General features: G+C 37.3%; 1 protein-coding gene across 1 annotated transcript in view; it reads right to left on the bottom strand.

The window, feature by feature from the left end:
- Positions 1-23,490, bottom strand: part of Camk4 (calcium/calmodulin dependent protein kinase IV) — a 230,935-nt gene that overhangs the window by 67,961 nt on the left and 139,484 nt on the right. The window contains exons 3-4 of the mRNA XM_026391313.2: positions 11,193-11,255; positions 8,821-8,903 (exon numbers count right to left, since the gene is read on the bottom strand). Coding sequence (XP_026247098.1) covers positions 8,821-8,903; positions 11,193-11,255 — 146 coding nt within the window. The remainder of the gene's footprint in view (positions 1-8,820; positions 8,904-11,192; positions 11,256-23,490) is intronic.

Raw genomic sequence — 23,490 nt, 5'->3', positions numbered from 1 at the left:
ATACATACACAAACACATAATTAAATATTACTAAGCCATAAAGAAAAATGAAATTATGGCATTTGCAGCTGAAACTGGAGACTATCTGCTAAGTGAAATAAGCCAATCCCCCAAACCCAAAGGCCTAATGTTCTCTCTGATATGTGAACACACAATAAGGGGGAGGGAGGGAAGAATAAAAGTTCACTGGATTAGACAAAGGGGAGTGAAGAGAAGGGATGGGATGGGAATAGGAAAGACAGTGGGATGAATCAGACTTAACTTTCCTATGTTCATACATGAATACACAACCAGTCAAACTCCACATCATGTACAACCACAAGAACGGGATCCTAATTAGAATAAATTATATTCCATGTATGTACAATATGTCAAAATACACCCTACTATCATTCGTGTATATTTAAAAAGAAAAGAAAAAAAACTGACCCTAAAAGCTGTCTGGGGAGCCCCATTCTGCAGTCGTCCACAGGTTCTGTGGGGACAGCACATTTTCCTAGCCTCTCACTGCAATCCTCCAGCCTCCACAGGCCTTTTTCCTCTGGTACAGTGCCTTTTAATTTCACTGCTTGCCACACAAGCCTCTTCTCCTCAGTTGGTCTGTTTTCCTTCTCATCATTTTAAACTTGTAAGATAAGAAAACATGTATGGGTAATGCCTGTTTCTCTCCAAGGGTCTGCTTTAATACGTGACTCTTGTGCATTTGCTTCGACACACTAATTGTCGCAAATTGAATTGAGCACATCTCCATCCAGGCAGTCAGCACAGGCCCTGCAGCTGAGAAGCTCTAATCTGATCATATCCTGAGGCCCCCAGACTTCCTGGCATGCAGATTAGGAAGTGTACTGCTCTGTCCCCTAATCGCAGTGTTTGTCCAAATGGCTGCGTTATTACATGATTGTAGGCTTAAGTGAGAAAGACTTGGTCTGATGAGAATGTGTACTCAGGACCAAATGTCAGAGGAGAGAAGCCCCGAAGTATAAGGTTCAGAAAACAAGTCTTAAGGCTGCCACTACACTATAATGTTGCCACATACAAAATTATACTTAATTAATTCAGCAGTACCTGTATAAGTCTACCCACTCCTCTATAAGTTTCAGTTAATGCTTTTTCTCATTTCATTGATAGTATTTTTGTTTTGCTTTTTTTCTCTAAGAAACTTTCTCATGGAGTGCTAAACTCATATATGTTTTTTAAAAAATCATGTTTCAAAGGTGCTGCTTGTACCTGTTATATTGAAAGCTAAGGAAGGAGTCAGGGATGGTGGATCAATGTGTGTGCTGGCTAGGGAGTTGCTGTACAGGAGAAATAGGAAACCAAATCGCATTGTAGACCTTGGAATGGGCCTAAGGGATTCCTAGTCCAATTCTCTCATACTATAAATGAAAAGGCTGACCCAAAGACTTTAGATAAATTGCTGAAGAGCCGGCTGTTTATTCAATCATTCACTTGACAAATATCTCACAACTGCTTGCTTTCTGCCTAGCCCAACATTTGAAATGGGGATTGAAAAACCATCCTTACCCTGGCCAGAGTGTTATGCTTTTGGATATCACTTTGCTCCGGAAGATTTGTCCTTCTACCTTCTAGCTGCTAATTTTCAGTTTTTCATGTAAGATTTAGTTCAAAAGATTCTACTCCTCTCTGAAGCCATTTCAGACTCCATGCACAGTTTCTATATCTCAATTAGAGCAATGATCAGCCCCACATGAATATTTGGGGCCAAACTTGGGGCCAAGCACCAGCAAATGCAAAGTACATTATGATATATCCTTTGGGTATTGATTTTTATCTTCATTTTCTCTTTTGGGTCCCCAGCCCTCATGTATTTTATTTTTATCTTTTGATATTACATCTGTCTGCATAAGGTCCAATACACATTTTTGAAAGTTTATGGCAATATTAAAAACATTAGAATCCATAACACAGAGCTGTTTTCTCTTTTCTAGACCTTGAGTTCCTTGAGGGTGATGATAATGTACTGTGGTTAACATGGTAGTAAGAAGAGAATAAAGTGGGTAGTGAAGTTAAAGTCTTTGGGTCAGGCTTTTCATTTATAGTATGAGAGAATTGGACTATGAATCCCTTAGGTCCATTCCAAAGTTAGAAGTTAGAACACTGGGCTGAGTACAGTTTGTAAGTGGTTTTGTTTACATTTTTTTTTTAAATTATGGACTTGAATGGCAAGGAGGGAGTGGTCTTCTGGACTGACCTGGTGGAATCCATGTTTTAAATGTGGAAGGGAGTGAAATTAACTTTAGTTAGAATTCTCCTGCTATGAGAGGGCATGTGAAGGCTCCAAGGGCAGAAGCAATGGAAATGCAGGAAAGGGACGACTTTGAAAGGCTCTCCACAGGAAGAATTATGGGCAGAAGGAAGTAAAAGGAAGAGGGAGAAATCCATGCTGATTAGTTTAGCTGGTGAATCAGTTCACAAGGGTAGGGAAGGGAAACAAGATTAAGAGTTGAAGAAGGATGTTGGGTTCATTTGAGGACATATTAATTTACAAATGCCAAAGGAGCATTTTGGTAAAAATGCCTGGTGGATTGTTGATAGCACAGCTTCATCTCTGCTGAGAAGGCTGTCACCAGCGTGGCCCAGGCCACAGGCAACGTGTCAGATTGACCTGCAGAGAATGCAGGAAGACGGTTCAGGGAAATGTGGACCGCTAGGAGATGGAAAGGCGGAGAGGAAATAGGACGGAGACCAGGAAGGAGACAACTGGAAAGTCAGATAAAAATCAAGGGAAACAGAAGCTGTCAAAAACTGCATGGGAGATAGGGAGAGGTGTAGTCCCATGACACAAGATGACACAGACCAGATGTGTGTCAGTTGCTGAAGACTACACATCTTTGGAGATACGTGTCTCTAAAATCTATGGTCCTCAGCTTCAGCAGACATTTGGTGCTCCTCAGAAGTTTTTATTTTTGCCATTGTGTGCTCTGACATTTCCACTTTGATACTTTAACACTTTCATCTCCCAATGCCCCATATTTCTTATATATGTATAGGAAATCTTCCATGTTTTGGCTTTTTTTTTCTTAGCCTTGCATTTTTAAGGTTCATCCATGCTACAGTATGCATCAATAGCATTCCTGTTAATATGGAATGGTATTGCATTATACATTTTGTTTGTTCATTCACCAGTTGATGACATTTGAATTATTTCCTCTCTTTTAACCTGCCCCACTCTACATGCAGGAATACACACTGAAACTCAAAGAACATAAACTTGCTGATGCCCACAATGTTTGCTGGGCTATGAGAAATAAAGTCCTTTGTCTCTCACCCAGGAGCCTCAGATGTCATGTCATCATCCATAAAAGACTAAAAGGCTAATTTAGTAGCTGATAAGTAAGATAAAATTATATTTCAGCTCAAACAATTATTCTTCCAGCTCTGTACTTCAGAATTGTTTTGACTAATCTAGGTCTTTGATTCTTTGGCATATTATCTCTTTCTTTCTGCTTCTGAGGAAGAAGGACACTTTTTCTATGCTGAACAAATTCCTTTATATGACTCTAGATCTCTTTCCCTCTGAAATGTTCCAAATATAAGTCCCTTTCTTACTTATTTATTTATTTATTTATTTATTTTTAAAATACATGATAACAGTGGAATGCATTACAATCCTTATTACACATATAGAGCACAATCTTTCGTATCTCTGTACATAAAATATGTTCACGCCAACTTATGCCATTATACATGTACTCCTTTATTGCATTACAATTTTTAATATACATATATACCATAATTTTTCATATCTCTGTTTGTATATAAATTCAAATCTTCATACATGGATTTTGTATAAGGATGACCATCACATTCCACCATCCTTGCTAATCCCCTTCCCCCCCTTTCCCTCCCACCAGCATTCCCTCTGCCCTACCTAGAGTTCATCTAATCCTCCCATGTTCTCCCTCCCTACCCCACTATGAGTCACCCCTCTTATATCAGAGAAAACATTCAGCATTTGTTTTGGGGGGATTGGCTAACTCCAAATATAAGTCCCTTTCACACAGACCTTTCATGCTTCTCCTTGTGGGCTTCTTCCCCAAGAAAATCCATGTGTCCTTAGTGCTCCATCTTAAAATAACCAGTTTCCATTTATCCTGGGTCCCCTTCAACTACCTCACCTCTATCTATTCCTTTATAGCCAAGCTTTCAAAAACAACAATAACAACAACAAAAAACAAAACAACACCCCATCCCCCAAAACAACAACAACAACAACAACAACAAACCCCAGGACCATACATCTTTTTCAAAGTATGTTTTCTTCACATATGGCCATATAAAGCCACACAAAGAGATATCCATGATCAAAAAACAACTCTGCATATTAATGCATAAATTTGACCCAACACTCACATTGGACAAAATGTTAGACTACTCATCTGAAGTTGTTTTTATTTATTTATTTAGGGGTGCCTGGGTTAAAACCCAGTGCCTTGCACATGCTAGGCAAGTACTCTACCATGGAACTATATCCCCAGTATAGAAGTTTTATTTTTAGATACACACATATCAACATTTTCATGATGTGATAGAAAATTCACACACTTTGAAATGTGATATACTTGAGTTCAATCTTACTTCATTACTGTTGTTATTAGAATCTATAAGCTAAGTGACTTATTGATAAAAAGTTATTGGAAGTCCTTGATCCTCAGTTATCTTGCATGGATAGCAGGCCTTGCCTAGGTAGTAGGGCCGACTTTGCATACATATTGCTGTGAGAAGGAAATGAGATGATGGTAGTAAAATGTCTTGCACACCCACAAGGTTTCCAGTAGGAATTCAAATACAGCCCACACATAGTGACCAATTACCATTTCTTGATAATCAAATATTGTAGAACTTCACTTCAGACATATTAATGGTTAATATTTAACACAACAGTCTTCACAAATCTAGACTTTCCTTGAATTTGGTTAATTGGAATATCAACCACCACACAACCCTAAGACTGGGGCAAGAAATAGCCCCAGTCCTACTTTTGGAACATCTTCCTAATGGCAATGTTCTGAAAAGTCAACTGGTTTTCATCATGAGTTAGAAGCCCAGAAATGCTGAAATAGAAAACTATAAGACTGATATTTTTTTAAAAATCTATTTGAAGACATTAGAGAGTTACCAAGGAAGTGAAGGCTTCATCAACCTAGATCTAGGAAGGAAAACCCAGCAGAGCAAAGCTGCCATTGCTTGCCTCTGCTTTCCCTCTGAAGGCATGAACCCATTCTAAAGCAGCAGCTGAGAGCTGAGAAGATGGAAAAGCTTCTGGCCATCTCACAGAACTGAGGGGATGGAAGGTAGGATCTGAGTTTTGCCATGGAAGAAGAACCCCAGTAAAATCCCCTGGCTTAAAGTTGAGACCCTTAAAGAGCAGAGCCCTATGAATAAGAATTGACATGAAATAGAGGAGCCCTTAGGAAGCCCAGCTTTGAATCAGCCCAATACCTGATTGCATCAGAGTGATCTCTTTTGTACCTTAAGTGCTGGTCAGAATAAAAGAAAACCTGTTCTTGTGGAAGGAAACAGCATTCAAAGCTTCAAATTCTAAAACCTTTCATATATAATATTTGGCATTGGCAAGCAAAAGTATAAGAAGAAAGCAGAAAAGGCAAGAAAAGAAATTTACAAGGTGTTTGGATAATGGAGTTACCAGACAAGAATCAGAAAAAAATGCTTTTGGTTTAATCAGAACACAAAGGATATTGCTAAATTAATTGTGGTAACTATGATAATTTTCTGGAAAAAAAACTTGAAAATTTACATCTTAAAGCAAACACCTTCTCCACCTAAAAGGTTCAATGAAAATGATGTTGGGGTTTTAAGAATTACGATCAGATTGGGAAGGATTGAACAATAACTTTGGGTACTTTCTTTTTCAACTGATGGCATAATACACTTATATAGATAAATAGATTTTAATCTTTTTCTTGAACATCAAAAGCATTGCTTTTATTCCAAAATCCATCATAATTTATCCTATGTAACTCATTATTTAATTTCTATATGAAATAGCATATTCCACCTGGAGTATGACTATGTTTAATTTTTTACATACATGAATCATAGAATAGATTTTCTGCTAATAAAATACAACTAGTTTGACTATAATGAACTAACATAATTGTCTCTTCCTCAATTGCTCCATTAGTTCATTCATTAGGTGCTATTAGAGTCATCATTAGACAAGGAATGAATTCTCATTATCACAACTAAATAAATTTGAGTTTGACTTAAGTACAGGAAGAGGTCATATTATGATTTCTTTACTTTCAAAGGAAAAAAAACCCTCAATAGATTATATTAAAAAGCAGGATATATTTTCAGTGTGATGTAATTTAAAGATAATTGTAGAAATAAGTAACTTAATGCAGATGCCAAATTCATCTCAGCTATGTCAATGATGTGGACAATGTTTAGGGGAAAAAGTCTATCTTCCAAAACCACTAACAGCTTGGGAGTGGTTGAGTGCTTTACTGGCTATCTGCCATCTTTTGGGATGTTTTCTGTTAAATATGAATATTTTATCCATTTACTTCTGCAAATGAAATTTATCAATAGCACTTAGGTTTTTATTTTTTCCTATAACTGAATTAAATTCTACTCCAAATTCTTTCATGGAAGAAAGCTTGGGACACAGTGATACATAGAGACTTTTGACTCCAAATTACTTCAAATAAACAGAGGCAGGAAGGTAAATAGTGCTATTAGTAGATGAGAGCTTCAGTATGTCATTCCTAACTGCAATTATTTACTATTAAAGAGTGCAAAATTTCTCTCCAATACACCATAATTAGCAGAGAAATATGCAAGGTCTGCTCAGAGAAAACTCATGGCTCCAAAGCCAGTGGGATCTGCCTATAAACTAACTCTACTAATGTACCTAAATAATATGTGCACGGAAAAGAGTCAGCAAAAGGGGGTATGAAAAATGAAGTCTTAATAGGCAAATTTTGGCAATAGCCAAATAGGCTAGTTCAGAGGAGCACATGGGAACTTGATAGTTTTAGAATAAGATTATATATTCTTAAAGTGTGTTCAAGTTGTTAAGTTCTCTTCACAACATAGAACAGCTTTAAATTTGTCCCGAGGTTCAGAGAAGTTAAGTAAATTACTCTCAGTTAGTTATTCACCCTTGAGTGGTACAGTCTGGATTCATAACTGTGAATCTAACAAACAAATAACCAACACCGGAAGGCTACCCATGCCCACTTTCTGTAGTGGACTCACTATTGAAAATATGAAAAGAGTAAAAATTTTTTAAAAATCCACCTGTTCTAAGGAAACTTCAACATACATACAAACAAAATTAGATTTCTGTTAAAGATACATATGTAGTTACAATCCAGGTGGCCCATTTTGTTCCTTCCCACCTAAAGATTCAAATCCTTACTGGGTAAGGTTCAAAATAAAAGACAGAACAGTTTAAAAGACCATCCAAACACTTTGGGACACTTTTGAAGAGGCAGCAAATTCAACTGGGTGGAGTAAGGATGGGAAGGAGGTATCTCAGTTCATTTCAGCTGCTATAACCAAATGTCATTAACTGGGTGATGATAAACCACCATGGTTTCTTTCTCACAGTTTTGGAGGTTGGGAAGTCCATGCTGAAGGAATCAGCAGATTCAGGGTCTGAGCAAGTGCTGGCTTCCTCACTGAGCCTTTTCACTAAGTCCCACACACAGAGAAAGGGGGAGGTATCACTCTTGAGCCTCTTGTATAGGGCACTAATCCAATTCATCAAGGCACTGGCCTAGTCACCTCACAAACCCTCACCTTGGTGGTGAGGGTTTCAATATGTGACTTTGGGGCAACACAAACATTAAGGCCATAGTAGGAGGGAGAGGGGTTTCTCTCTCTACACAATCAAAACTAATCCCCTTTAGATATCGTTCTCCTCAGAGTCCACTCATTATAGCAGTTACTTAGTCATTCACTCAGCAAATATTTATGGAGCATTTACCATGACTCAGGCACCCAGTCTCTCCTTTGTCTTCCCCTTAAACCATAGCCCAATTCTCCCTCACTGCAGGCACACTCCACCAGTGAAAGCTTCTTACCATTTCTAGTGTGTAACCTACTTAGTCTCTTTACCTTCTTCCAATTCCATCTTGAACATAGCAGAAGACTCCCAAGAGCCCAACACTGCAAACAGGGAATTTTCCTGAGTGATGGGGAAGGTGGAAAAACTATAGAAACATAAAGCTTGTCTGCCTGTCTGTTCTGCCAGATTGAAAAGCATCCTTCCCTCCTGCATTCTCAAACCATTCCTTTGAGAGATGAACTATGAGCAGACAACTGAAATTGGCAATAACTTCCAAAAAGAGAAAATGTTTTACCCTGAAACATGGAACTCTTTACAGAAAAGTAGATTTAAAAATAATCATTGGAAAAGTATTGGTTTCTATAAGTTTGGGGGTTATTATAAAGAACACTATTAGAGTATAGGTTTAAATTCTTATGGTTTTCTGCAAATGTTTTTTCAAATTATTTTCATAAATATTACTATTTAAATTAATATGATTTTCAAAATTCTATTTTTATTGTGTTATGTTTGCAAAGTTAAAAAGATGTTATAGTGGTTCTCTATTTATTTATTCCAAATTTTCATTTACCTCTATCTGATTAACTACTATCCACCTTTTTTCAACATCCTTCTTAATATTTATTTCAGGGAAATTTATCCAGTAGAATGCTCTTTTATTATGCTCTTTTATTTATTCAATTTCAGGAGAATTTCCCTTAGATTATATTTTGGGGCCAAAAGCAAGCATTCCTGTGGTTAGATATCTAGGTCTACCTTACCTGTCAAATAGTTCTCCTCCTGTGACGAGTTCTAGGACCAGACTGATTTCTGCAGGAGTTTCAAATATTTCTTTAAGTTTTATCTGGGGAAAGATATACACATATGTCAATGATTTCACAAGTTCTTTATTTTAATCTTCCTTGAAACTATCTAAGATTATGGCTAAAATAACATTCTCTCCAATAAGTAGTATTGGATCATTGTTAGTAAAAGTCCCTCTTTCTAGTATCAGGTAGATATTTGTCACTCTCCTTTTGGGTTGTTGATTTTGTCAGTTACATCATCTTTTTCAAAGGTTCCATTAAGTTTTGACACTTATCATTTTGGCAGTTGAAGAATAACTGCCTAAATTTTGCTAAAATATTCCAACTTCTGAATATCATTAGAATCAAAAATAAAACCCAATTTCCTATATCGGTTGGATAACATCATGGTTGCTGGAGATGTAAAATGCTTCTTTCTCTTGGAAAGAAAGGACTCTGAATTAGGGGCCTGAGTCAGCATAGAACCCATTAAAGCCTGTATGTGAATAATATCCTCAACAGCTTAACAGTTGCTAGTGGGCAAAGGAGGTCCTTAAGAATGAGTGGTGGGCCAGGCGCGGTGGCGCACACCCATAATCCTAGCAGCTCGGGAGGCTGAGATAAGAGAATCGCAAGTTCAAAGCCAGCCTCAGCCATGGCCAGGCGAGGTGCTAAGCAACTCAGTGAGACTCTGTCTCTAAATAAAATACAAAATAGTGTTGGGGATGTGGCCCAGTGGTCAAGTGTCCCTGACTTCAATACCCAGTACAAAAAAAAAAAAAAAGAATGAGTGGTGGTAAAGATTTCATGGACCACACCAGTATTTTCGTTACATTCAGATAATCCAAACTGCTTTTTATGTTTTTCTACATACATCTGAGAATCTAGTGTCCATTACTGATCCACATTTGAAGAAAATTCCACATTGGCCTCTCTTTGAAGAGAAAAGAGAAACTATAAAAGTAGTGATTGGGTATGGCAGATTTTTATATTGCTTTCCCAAAGCCCTTTTCCCCCTACTTTATTGCAAACAGAACCCTGATTTTGTTCAGGAAAGCAGGATGCCTAGGCTTCCTTGAATAAGATCATGATTTTGTTCTGTTTTGTGGATCACAACTGGTCTAAATGATTTGTGACAATCCCATTGTCCAGTCTAATAGCATCCATGATTTTGTGACAGCTTTAGCCAAGAAAATTTGAAAAGAATTCTGCTATAGCAGTTCCTGAGAAAACTTTTCTCATCTGACTCAGCTGGTGAGACCTTCTCCCTTGAATACAAACCTGAGGACTTGTGAAAACGGTGCAGCCATCAATTTGGGACCATGAAGGGAAAGCATGAAGGTGAAAGTCAATGCACAGAGGAGGGTAAGACCAAGCATGGGTGGCATCTGGGTCCTGGATGGTGTCAGTGAGGTGAATCAATGCTGAAAACTTTCTTACTTCTGATTATTTGTTTTAATTGTTTTTGATTTTTAGTTGTAGATGGACACAATACCTTTATTTAATTAATTTCTTTTTATGTGGTGCTGAGGATTGAACCCAGTGCCTCACATGTTAGGCAAGTGCTCTACCACTGAGCTACAACGCCAGCCCCTGACTTCTGATTCTTATGAGGAAAGCATTTGCTGATTTGTGGCTAAATGCATTCCTAACTCGGACATTAAGTTGTAAGCACTTTGCTTTGAGCCTCAGTATTGCAGTTCATCCCCTCAGAGAGCTCAAATTTCTCAGAGAAGTGGGTAAAATACATTTTTTTTAAAGTAGATGGCTTAATTCATAAAAACAAGTTATGGCCTAGAAAGTGATTTTGTTCTTTTTCACTTCATTGGTTCAAGAAAGCTTTTCACTAGGCATTTCTCTCAGAGGGTTTGTCTGGACATAGATGGAAGCAGAGATTCTGAGGACATTTTATTTTCCCCATTCAAGTACATCATCTATTTGCATCTTCACATTGTTTCTGAAGCAGATACCCTCTCAAAGGAGACAGAAAGGACTCTTGAAAGCAATGCACTTCATCACTGGCCCTGTGGGCAATGGCATATCAATAAGATAGGCACACAAGACTGAGAAAGCCAGTGTTTTATGAGAGTGAAATAAAACTTCCCAAATTCTATGCTTGTATGCATGGAAATAAAGGTTGTGTATATTACTTTGGAAATGAATGAATGCATTTGCAGGGTTGATTCAGACCAAAAATGGAAAATGTGATGAGACAAGGACAAGAGCTAGACCCAGTGTCCCCCAGGGGTGGAAGAAGCCCTTTCTCATTATTAACATGGACAGTGAAAAACAACAATCCCTTTCTGTAGCTTGAAAGTATTGGAAATAATAGGTTAAAAACCACTTACAATATTTGGATGTGAGAGGCGAAGAAGAACTCCTATCTCAGTTCTTACGATTTTTTTGTCCACCTAAAAGGCAAAATAAAAAGAGATAAACTGAAAGAAAGTCCCACCTTATAAAAATCTTCATTGTAACCGAGATCAGAAACAGCATTAACCCCCTGGGTGAATCAGACAAGGGGAGAAATTAAGCCCTAGGGATTTTGCTTATGTCTCTTTCCTCCCTTTCTTTTTCAGCTGCATGTCCCACCTTTCTGCTTCAGAAGTAAATTAGAGCTGGTGACTAACAGGGACCACAACTTGTCAGACCTCTTTCTTGTCATCTTCCTGCCTTTCTTGTTAAAAGTTGTCATCATCACTATTACCGTATGGCACAAGTTCCTCTCAACCTATCCCTCCTCCTTCTCTTCCTTTTTCATTCATAGATGTTTCTGGCTCAGACCTAAAGGAACTGTCAATCACTTCTGCGTTCCTCATATAAAGGTGGCACATATTCACACCTAGCCAACCAGAAACTCCGTTCCCTTGCCATGTGGTGATGGCATCAAAGACATTCAGCTGGCCCAAGTCATTCCAGAAGGTCCTATCCAGAAATTGTGCTTAAATAATCAAGAATGAGGTATTCTCTTTCTCTCTGAAATGATGAGACCCAAGAGGATGGACTGAGCATCTATCATGACCATTTTTTACATCATATGGAGTTCACTGCATTGAACATGAAGCCGACAAGGAAAAAAGAAAGTTTGATGAGATGTGAAGAAAGAGTACTTTTCATATAATGTAATTCCTAGTGTTCATTTATAGTTTGTCCTTTGAACTTTCTAATTATATGAGCCACTAAATTTCCTTTTTTATGATTTTCAGTTTCTATTGCTGGTCATTAAAGAACCCTAGATGGTTTACCATTTGATCTCAATGTTGGGGATAATGACCATTTAATTTAAGATATTCAAAATTAGGAATGTTTTCCCCTCTCTAGGTCCATGATTAACTTTTCTCCATCACAATGAGTATTTTGGTTCTCTAAAAGTCATATGCAGGCAGAAGGGTTGAGCATACTCTTCTCCCAGCAAAAATCCTAAATATACAAATACACACACATACACACACATTTACACATATCCTATACCCTTACTGTGGTTTCTGCAATATGAGCTGTCCATATTGGATTGGCAGAGATCACATGGTTTAGAAATGAGTGTGAAGAAATTTATGTGCAATGTTAGCCAAACTGTGGGTATATCCAACAGCCTACTGAAGAATGGGTTCTACCCATTAAGTTACTTCTGAGGAAGAAATGGTGGGCTTGAATAGAAACCCAATCCCATTTCAGTGGTAACAATTAATCACAACTTTCAAGAGGACGAACAACACCTATTAATTCAATTTTGTTCTCTAATGAAAATATTAACACAAATGGACACATTATTTGAAAATAAATAAAAATATTCAAAGGAGTATTATAAGTTTCATGTGTTTTTTCCTCAGTTGACAGTCTTGGTAAAGCCTCTTAAACTATTTAAAAAAGTCTTGATCATTAATGTGATCATTTAGGAAACTCAGGGTATTCTTTTTGGGGGGATACCAGGGATTGCATTCAGGAGTACTTGGCCACTAAGCCACATCCCCAGCTCTATATTTTGTATTTTATTTAGAGACAGGGTCTCACTGAGTTGCTTAATGCCTCACTTTTGCTGAGTCTGGCATTGAACTTTTGATTCTCCTGCCTCAGCCTCTGGAGCCGCTGGAATTATAAATGTGCACCACCATACCAGGCAAGCTCTGGGTATTCTAACATGTTCGTGCCTGAGAAAATTAGACTAAAAGTAAATTTATAATTTATTTGTAAACAAAACAAAATGTATTCTACTTATGTAAAATGGATGCCAGTCTGTGCAATCTAACATACTTCTTAAAATGTGCATGAACAACCCATATAAAAATGCAGCATCAGATATAAATTCTGACTGAAAAGAGGGGAGGAAGATATGATCTGTCCATTTTAATACTTGACAGCTAATCTAGACAGTTACATGTGAGGACAGATTCACTATGAGTAGAGAAAAACAAGCTGGTAAGAAATAACCTAACTCAAATGACTGTACCTCACATTGACATGTTCTGGGCTTTCATAATGAAGAAATACAGGAAGACACATATTTTGATACATCTAGTACTCTGAGACTCAAAAACTTTGGAAGCTGTTTCACCAGTCTTCCCCAGATACTAAAGTGTAGCTACTTTTCTGGACAGCTCATACTATAGGATTCAGACAGACTATGCATTGATTAAAAATTTTTCAATGGCAAGTAACTAATACTTAAGTTTGAATTTGCTTAAGCTAAAAGGTGACTTATTGGGACACTCATATACAATTATCTAAAGATATAAAAAGGTACGGTTAAATCCAGAGGTTCTGGTTTGGTGTATCTCTTCTTGCCACCCACCCTATATTGGTGTCTTGTGTATCTTCCTCTTTTTTTCTAAATCGTAGGAAACGTGACCACAGAAGTTCCAAGTCTATATTCTTCAGTCTCATATTAAAGGGAAGAGAGGCCTCTCTTTCTACATCTGTATGCTAATGTCAAGTAGTATTCTCATTGGCCTTGCTTGTTTTCTATGCCTACTCCTAGGAAATGTGTAACTATGAGAAGACTGAGCATGGGTCATGGGCTCTCCCCTTTGAGCAGAATGGAGAGGGATGGGGAGGGTTGATTCTCAGGAAAAATGGATGTTGGCAAGCAATGAATGCTCCCTTATTGATTGCTTTCAATATTTGCTCCCTCTCTTTTACATTTGCAGAAAATCCTGAAGTATTACCTATTCTTCTTCCATTTCCCAGATTAATAAATAAATTATTAATACTTAAGTTATAATAAGCACTAATATCAGTAGAGTTAATATTCCATTGTTTGACCATTTAGCAGTAATCCACATGGGGTTACAAAAGTGATCTAGGATTTTGTTCCCAGAAACATTTTTTAATCCATACTGAAAAAACTGATTTAAGGCAATTGCATAGCTGCTGAATGAACCTAGCAGATTATGGAGCATTTGTACCTGGAGTCCAATGGGTTATTCTCTACTTCTGGGCAGTAACTTTGTCAACTATTTTGATGTTACTGGTGATATAAATTGGAGGAAACTAAAGCAATCTAGAAAAATGATGACTCTAGCCAATGTGAAAGGTTGGAGCTGAAATTTGGATGAAGCAGTTCCTGAAGCTGTATGCTTTGGGGAACAGAAGACAATCCACAGTTTTTGTCATATTCTCAAAACTTGAAACAGAAAAAAAAAGTGACCTATTTAAAAACAGGAAAATAGGGCTGGGGATATAGTTCAGTTGATAGGTGCTCACCTCACATGCACAAGACCCTGGGTTTGGTCCCCAGCACCACAAAAACAAACAAACAAGAAAAAACAAAAATAAAAAGACTAGAAAATGTGGTCCATGTAACTGGAGGAGTCAAGGATCTCTGAATTCACTTTTTAAAATGTGTCTGTAAGGAACACATGGTGCATAGTAAGAGTCTCATATAGGTTTTATCTGCACCTCCATTTTATACTCTGTGGGATATATGAAAACAAACAAACCAAATAAGGTCTCTCCCACAGAAATGTTACAATCTCATTTGTGAGATAAGACTTATCTACATAATGCCATCTGAAGGTAGTGAAAGATAGTAAAGAAAGGCTAAGTTTTGCTTTAAAAGTTGCATTGTTCAGTGGAAGATCATTTTCTATGAATTGCTAATATTTAAAGGAGGTTTATTCTAAAAGACTTTGACATCACTATCCATTTTAAACCCACACTGTTGTCACTATGAAATGAAGACTGAACTGTTAAGAGCCTGCACGGGGATTGTGTGATATGTGGCCTGCTGATAGCCAATGAGTGACATCAGACAGCCCAATCCACAGGACAGCATGGTCCAGGAGGGAGCCAAATGATAGAACAAGACTGTGAAAGCTCACTGACTTTGTGAGCAAAAAAAAAATGGTGAAAAATTTCCATTGATAAATAGATGTTCCACTTGTATAAAGGAGAGATCTTTGAATAACAGAAGCATTGCCAAAAAACCCGGATCACATTAATAAATCTCTTCCAAAGAACTCTTGCCTTACTTTTTGTTTCAATTTTGGCAGATGCTGTTGAAGAAAATTCTGATACAGATTATTATTTTTGAAAAATCTTAGTGTATATTTAAAGTATACAGCATGACATTATAAGATATAGTACAAAAGTTATTAAAGCGAAGCAAATTAATACATGAATCATTTAAATAATTATCCATTTTTTGTTGTTTTTGTGGCCTTAGCAGCTAAAATTTACTTCTGTAGCATGAATCCCATATACAGTACATTTTTGCTACCTGTAATGATCATGTTGTACTTTAAATCTCCAAAATGTTTAACTCTGTGATGCAAATTATTTTTATCTAATTGTCTCTTCAGGTTGATGGTGATTTTTGGTATTAGGATCTATTTTTCTGCCTGTACATTTAGGGATTATGAAATTTAAGGTTGTCCCTCTTATTGTCATATATTTCTGAAGAATGTAAATGATAACAGAGGGAACCTTGAAATTTTTCACAAGATTTTTTTATGTTCAATAAATATTTTTCCAATACAAATATAAATTTCATTTTTATTTTAATGTTATGTAGAATATATTACATATTAGCATGCCTTTCTCTTTTAATTCTCTGAGAATTAAATTATATGAATTCCAGAAATATTCAGAATAGGTTGGATTGCAAAAAGTCTAGAATAGCAATCTTCTAGTATGATCACTTGTTTTGAATTCAGAGTTAACTTTTTTTTAAAAACTAAAATTTTGAAAAGGGTATTTACTTTCCCAGTATACTTTATACTATTGTTTCTCAACTCAAAATGTGGTCTCAGGGGCCTGGAAGGACCTTCTAGGAACTGTGAAATTCTCCCCTTTCCAATTTCGTATCTAAGTAAGTTCAGATTGTGTCATATGGTACAAACAAAACAATGAATCACAAGAAATTGAAATGCAGAAACAGCTGAAGTCAATTTGTCTTGGATTAGGCCAGATAGTAAAGAAATTAGTAAAACAATGCTACTTTTTTCACTAAGCATTTTTAATTTTGGATAGTATTGTTACAAATATAACTATACTATATTATATATTAGTATGGCTATATTATTACATAATAATGAAATTATTATTTTCATTACAATGAAAATATTTTATTACAAATATTATTTATGTTAAATTATTGTAGTTTATTTTTAAAAAATTAATTAACATTTAAAACTTCCTAAGTTTTAATATCTTATACAGTAAATATCTGTATCTATTTGGGGTGCTTAATACTTTTATGAGTATAAAACATTCCTAACCTCACCAAAGTTTGAGGACTATGACTCCTATAACTGCAATATTTGGAAATAGAATAAAAATAAAGAAAAGAAAAATTCTGGTAACAGCAATTTAAATGAAAGAAAAATGTGAATACAGGCTCATTTGTTTTCCTTGAAGGCTGGAGTTGAGGTTGAATAATGTGCAGGTCATGACTGAAGGAGAGGGTGAGAAGGTTGAAGCAAATAAGGATTTTAGAAGAAGGAACTTAGAAAAAAACACCATCAACCTAAAGAAGAAAGTGTGGTGATGGCCAAGAAAAAATCAAGGACAAAGCTGAGAGGGAGAAGGATAAAAGGCAAACAGATCAGACTGTGAAGCCAAGAACAAGACCCGACTGAGGCTGGGAAATACTTCCCAGAAAGCTAAGCAGAGAACCACTTATGGTCCTTTTGAAAGGACATCTCAAAGCTTGCTAAATAGCCCTCCATTGGGGGCCAGTTCTCTCCAAAGACGTTCTATCTAGGAGGTCACTTAGGAGTGGATCTTGTCAGCCATCTCTTCTCAACTTTACCCACATTCCTCTTCTCTTCCTCCTACGGCTGAATTCCTCTTCTGAACTCCTGGGGATCCCAGTAGAGTGTGAGCTCTCACACTGTTCTCACATTCAAAATGAATCGTAGTTTGTAGAAAATAATTGTCAAGCAAACCACAAAAGTCCATGGACAACTATCTGAAGAGTCATTAATGCCACTTGAAATTAGCATCCAAGTGCCACCATAATTAGCATCTTGAGAAACATCAACAGAGAGCTGGAACAAACCAACATGACAAAAATATTGAAACCCAAAAGACATACCATCAGTATCTTCACAATACCTTGAAGAATGTTAGATTTATTTTGTTACTAATAAATTTCAATTCTAAAAATGAATTTTACAAAAATTTTACTAAAACTTAGGGGATATATAGAACAGGTTCCCAAGGAAACAGACATGGGGCAACATTCCAATGTTATATTTGAGAGGTACAAACCCATTTTCAGTGAGAGGAAAAATGGAAGTGCCCAAAGGTAGGAGGTACCAAAATGTAGTCAGCATAGTGGTTACTGTGTCACAATGAGTTGTAAAGATATCCTGCAGGTCATCAGGCAATAATATCCAATTAGCACACAGCTCTTCACCACAGAGCTGTCCCATGCCACCATCCTTTAAAGCAGCCCAAGAGAAGGAGGAAGGGAAAGGAGCTTAACTGCCCAAGAACCTCCTCCTATTTCCAACTGGTGAAATTTGGACTCACAGGTTAACTTTTCCATACTCCTGGGGTGCATATGCATTTTCTTTGGCAGACTCAGTCAAATCCAAAAGAGGCTGGAAGATCCAGAAATTTCAGGTGTGTCTTGGTGCCTGAAGTGCTCAAAGGCCGTTCTTGCCCTCCTTCACCCCAGCCCCATCTACCAGCTTGGGTAGCAGGTGGGCAGACTCTGAGGAGGCCCATAACAATTTTGTCCAATCACAGAGCATTCTGGAGTTTCTGATACCAGATAAAGTAGATTGACAGCAGTGGCACTGCCCTCATGCTTTTCTAATTTATAATGTTTTACTGCTTATCAGAAGGAGTTTTGTCTCCCACTGACATTCTTTATCGTTACTCTAATTGCCAACATGAAATTAATAATCATCAAATAACTTGGGCACATGGGATTTTTCTACAGTGATTTATTTTACCTCCTCTACTTAAACTACCTTAAGAATTCAAAGAAATATCTTCTTTCATTGTTGTAAAGTCACTGTTGAAACAGCCAATATTAAGGGTTTCTGATATACTTTTTTAAAAATATTTTTATAGCTGTAGTTGGACACAATACTTTTATTTCTTTTTTCTTTTTTTTAATTGATTTTAAAAAAATAAATGGCAGAATACATTACAATTCTTATTACACATATATACTACAATTTTTCATATCTGTTTGTATATAAAGTATGTTGACACTCAATTCATGTCTTCATACATGTACTTTGGATAATGATGTCCATCACATTCCACCATCCTTGCTAATCCCCTGCTCCCTGCCTTTCCCTCCCACCCTTCTTCCCTATCTAGAATTCATCTATTCCTCCCATGGTCCCCCTCCCTACCCCATTATAAGTCAGCCTCCTTATATCAGAGAAAACATTCGGCATTTGTTTTTTTAGGATTGGCTAACTTCACTTAACATTTCTGATATACTTTTAATATTAAACATACTTTTTGAAGATTGTACAAGAAAAAATTAATAAAGGAAATTATACAGAGTTCTACAGTTTCAAAACTTTATGGAACTCAAGATTTGTAATACTGAAAGAAATCCCAATTTTGTATCTATTCTGATAGTAGAGGTGAAATAGAAAGAAGTGGATAAAAAATATAATCTTAGAATAAAACTACAAAAAAGTTTCCATCATTGAATGGGGCTTATCAGATATGAACCCTTCATTAAGATTCACTGTTAATGAAGCCATGTGTGGTGTTGCACACCTGTAATCCTAGGCTGAGGCAAGAGGATCACGAATTCAAAGCTAGCCTCAGCAAAAGCAAGGCACTAAGCAATTCAGTGAGACACTGTCTCTGAATAAAATACGAATAGGGCTGGGTATGTAGCTTGGCAGTCAAGTGCCCCTGAGTTCAACCCCTGGTATCCCCCCCCCCAAAAAAAAAAGATTCACAGTTAATGCATTGTTGTGCTGGTGCTGAGATTATTGAAAAGAAGAGGAAGGATTGAAAAATATGTAAAGAAGAAACAACTTAGAACTTAAATAACTTGCATGGTGGGAATGCTGGCTGTAGAGAGTGATGAATGAACTGGAGAAAAGGAGGAATATAAATATAACACCAGATTTAGGCAGCACTTGAGCCATTTGGCATATATTATTTATTTATTTGAGATTTAACCCAGAGGTACTTAACCACTGAGACATGTCACCAGCCCTTTTTATTATTATTTTTTAGTTTTAGATAGGGTCTTGCTAAGTTGCTTAGGACCTTACTAACTTGCTGAGTCTGGCTTTAAACTTGAAATCTTTCTGCCTCAGCCTCCTGAGCTCTTGGGATTATAGGCAGGTGCCACCAAGCCAATGACATTGGCTTTCTTAAATGCAGCCTTGATGTAAGCTCCTTAACTTAAAATCCTTTTGACAAGCTGGGATGACCTATGTCACTAGGGCTGCTGTTGTTCTTCTTCTCCCTGCCCCCGCCCAAGTTCTGGAGATCAAATCCTGGGCCTCCTGCATGCCTGGCAAGCGCACTGAGCTTCTACATTCTCAGCCTTTGTTCTTGCTTGAAATGTTTCAGTCAAATACAGCAGCACTTCTGCATAAAATCCTAGCCTCATTTAATTTTCCCTGGAGGATCTGGGACCATATCTCTCCATCCTCCTCCTTTGGCTTGTTTTTGGTTTGAATGATGCACAGAGAACGTGATGGGAAGTACAGAATTGTGCTTCTCACATCCTTTATGAGACCAGGCAGAACATAAATTACTAATGGTTAAATAAACAATCTAGTCTTTCAGCTTTCACAATGATTCTCTTCTGCATAGGTTCTGCTTAATTTAGCTCCCTGATTTTGACACTCAAGAAGCATATGTTGACACTAACATGCTTGGTGAAAAGACTTGACAACTGAAGTTGTGTTCAATTCAAGACTGACAGTTCTAGTCTACAAGGATTTGAAAACTTAGAATTGCTGTTTGAAAATGTAAAAACCAAATGTGGAACACATACAAATAAGTTTTCTTATATGAAATGAGTACCTTCAGTAACTACAGAATTCTAACCAAGCCTGATTATTCCCTTCATCTTCTTGGTCTAATAGCAATCTGGGCAGGTCATGACGGTGTTACTTCTTACACCATCTCAAGAACTGATCTCTTTTTGTCCCAGTAGGAAATATACCACAGTATCTGGAGGTATCCAATAAATGTCCTTCTTGCTCATTGTCGCTATGTCCCAATCATTTCTACTCCCTTCTCCCTGTAAAAATAACATTTTAAAAAAATGTCTACAATCAGCCAATAAGACCTTCATCATCTTCTCCCTGTTTTAGTCATATTGCTATGTTCATGTCACTCATACCTACATTGAGGATTTTATCCCATATATCTCTATCCCAACAATTACTATCATCATTCCCAATAACCTCAACCACCATGTGATGATTCACTGGACATTCTTGCCTCAGTTTCTTTAGCACTTACTTGATTCCTCTTAGGTCTATCTACCTCTGATTTCCCTTAGCAACCTATTTCCTTGGTCACATCTCAAATTTCATGATTACCATCAACTGAACCATCTCAAAATTCTTGACTGCAAACATTACACATTCTGATTTCTATTTCCTATCTTAGCAGCTCTTACTTAGCTTAGATTCCATGGTTCATTAGTATAAGCACTGCTCTTCACATACCCCAACTTCTCCGCCTTTTCTCTCTGTTATACTTCCCATACAAATCCCCTGATTTGGTTAAACTCCACTTTTACTCTATGTCTGGGCCTGAGCTGCAGTGGCTGAAAGAAAATGTGGTAATCATGTTGGCTGGTACCATTTTAAATTTACGACCTCAAGTCTTAAGAGGCGCTTACCTCCAGCACTCTGCAATAGAACATTTTTTACCTTCTCTTCTCTAACTTTTGGAACACCCTTATGGTTTCATCCCCTTCTCATGCTCTTGCTTCCAAATCACTGAGAGGGTATAAATAATCCAGGGAAAACATTATCTTCTCATCAATCATTTGTCAATCTATATGTGCTGTATTCTGTTGGTTTTATCAATTTATTTAACAAATATGCACCCATCATGTACAGATGCTATTTTGGGCATGAGAATAAAATAGACTTCTGGCCCTGAACAAATAAATAAATGAAAAATCCAAAGTTGGTAAGTACTATATAGAAAGGAAACAAAACAAGGCAAGGTAAAGGAAACAGAGTAGTGAAAGGTACCACCTGAGTTGGAGAGTCAGTGAATCTCTTTCTGATAAAGTAACATGTGACAGCTATATGGGTAGAGATAGAGAAACAAAAACTGTAAGAAAGGCTCTTAGCTGTGACTAGGGCCTGGAGCCACTGACAGCTAGGTCAGTTTAGCCAGGACAAAGTGCTGGAGGAGGGAAGTAGCAGATGATAGCAGAGGCTCTTCATGGGCATAAAACACCATGTTGACCATGGTTAGAAGTCTGTATTTTAGTATGAGAGGAGTCGGGCACAGTCAGAAGTTTGGAGAGAAGAATTATATGATCTTAAGTTTTAAAAGGATACTCCAGCCCTTATAGAAGTGAGGTCATCTGATGAGGAGAGTAAATTCAAGGAGACAACAGTAGGCTGTGGAAGTTATTCAGGGGAGAGATGAAGGGAGTCTGGGCAAGCCCAGGTAGAAGCAATGAGGGACATTTTTTTTTCATTTTCCTAATTTTTTTTCAAATTAATTAATTTATTTTAATTAGGTATATATGACAGCATAAGGCATTTTGGTTCACGGTACACAACTGCAGCACAACTTTTCATTTCTCTGGTTGTCCATGATGTAGCGTTACATCATTTGTGCAATCATACATGTACCTAGGGTAATGATGTTCATCTCATTCCACCATCTTTTCTGCCCCCATATCCCCTCCCCCTCCCCTTTGCCCAATCAAATTTCTTCCATTTTTACCATGCCGTGCCCCCATTATAGATCAGCATCCATTTATTTTAGAGAATATTTGGCCTTTGGTTTTTGGGGATTGGATTACTTCATTTATCATGGTATTCTCCAACTCCATCCATTTACCTGCAAATGCCCTGATTTTATTCTCTTTTAATGATGAGTAATATTCCATTGTGTATATATACACCACAGTTTCTTTATCCATTCATCTATTGGAGGGTATCTAGGTTGGTGAATGGACATTTTTTTAAGGAAGAGTCATAGAATTAAAAGATGGGTCATCTATGGGATGTAAGAGAAGGAGAAGTATAAAGCTTTTGGGCTGATAAATGGGAACAATAAAATTGTTTTTCAACAAGGCGAGGAAGATTAGGGAGGAGTGCATTGTACCAAACTCTGCTGCTGTTCTTCCTTTTCTTTTGTTCCAGCTCACTGACCATCTTTGAAGAAACCAGGAGAATTTCCTCTTGTGGTCTTCCACTTTGCATTTAGTTGTCTTTCATCTCCCATACCTTTCCGTGTGAGTTTGGTCTCACTTAGAAGAAAAGGGAAGATGCAGCTACACAGAAGAGGTAGGTAGGTAGATTGACAGGGGCAGGAGGTAGGCGTAGGTTGTAAGGGAAACCAGTACCCTATTTTACATTTATCACTGTCTAGCATGAAGAAAACTTTGTTGTGATCAGTATGAGAAGACAGACTCTAAAAAAGCATTTCAATCAAGTAATCTTGGCTTTGAAAATTGTGAAATTTAATGTTTTTTGATACTTCTGTTACTAACCACCTCCTACTCTCTGCAGACTCTAAGACATTAGGAAAACCCAAAGAAGAAAAGCAGAGCTTTTCAGTAGAGGAACAAGCCAAGGATTGGACTAGAATTGCAACCAGATGAGAATATCTTTAAGAAGTTTAATCCAGAAAGAAAAGCATCCATATTTGAGAACTTGAAGCCTCTGTAATACAGGCAGCTGCAGAGCAGGGCGACTCCTCCAAAGGAAGTCACCTCTGCTCCTTCTTACTTAGATCCTCAGTACAAACCCTCATGCTTACAGATGCTGGACAGCCTCTTCACAGGGAATAGTCTTTTATTTGACAGTGAATGAAACAGCCTTAAGCTTCCTGGGAGAGAACAGGCAGAACCAAGATTATACAAAAGATCTGGATGACGCTAGACTTACTAGAATCAGGTTTGCTTAGCAAAGGGAGGAAGAAAAGAAAGGAAACCTGATATAGAAAGAGAAAAGGCCTTCAGGTATTTACACAGCACCCCTTTCTCTAGCTTCTTTTGTCTCT

This window comes from Urocitellus parryii, chromosome 1 (assembly GCF_045843805.1).
Source record: "Urocitellus parryii isolate mUroPar1 chromosome 1, mUroPar1.hap1, whole genome shotgun sequence".
Lineage (NCBI taxonomy): Eukaryota > Metazoa > Chordata > Mammalia > Rodentia > Sciuridae > Urocitellus > Urocitellus parryii.
The sequence above is the reverse complement of the archived record's forward strand: the minus strand, read 5'-3'. Positions and strand labels throughout refer to the sequence as shown.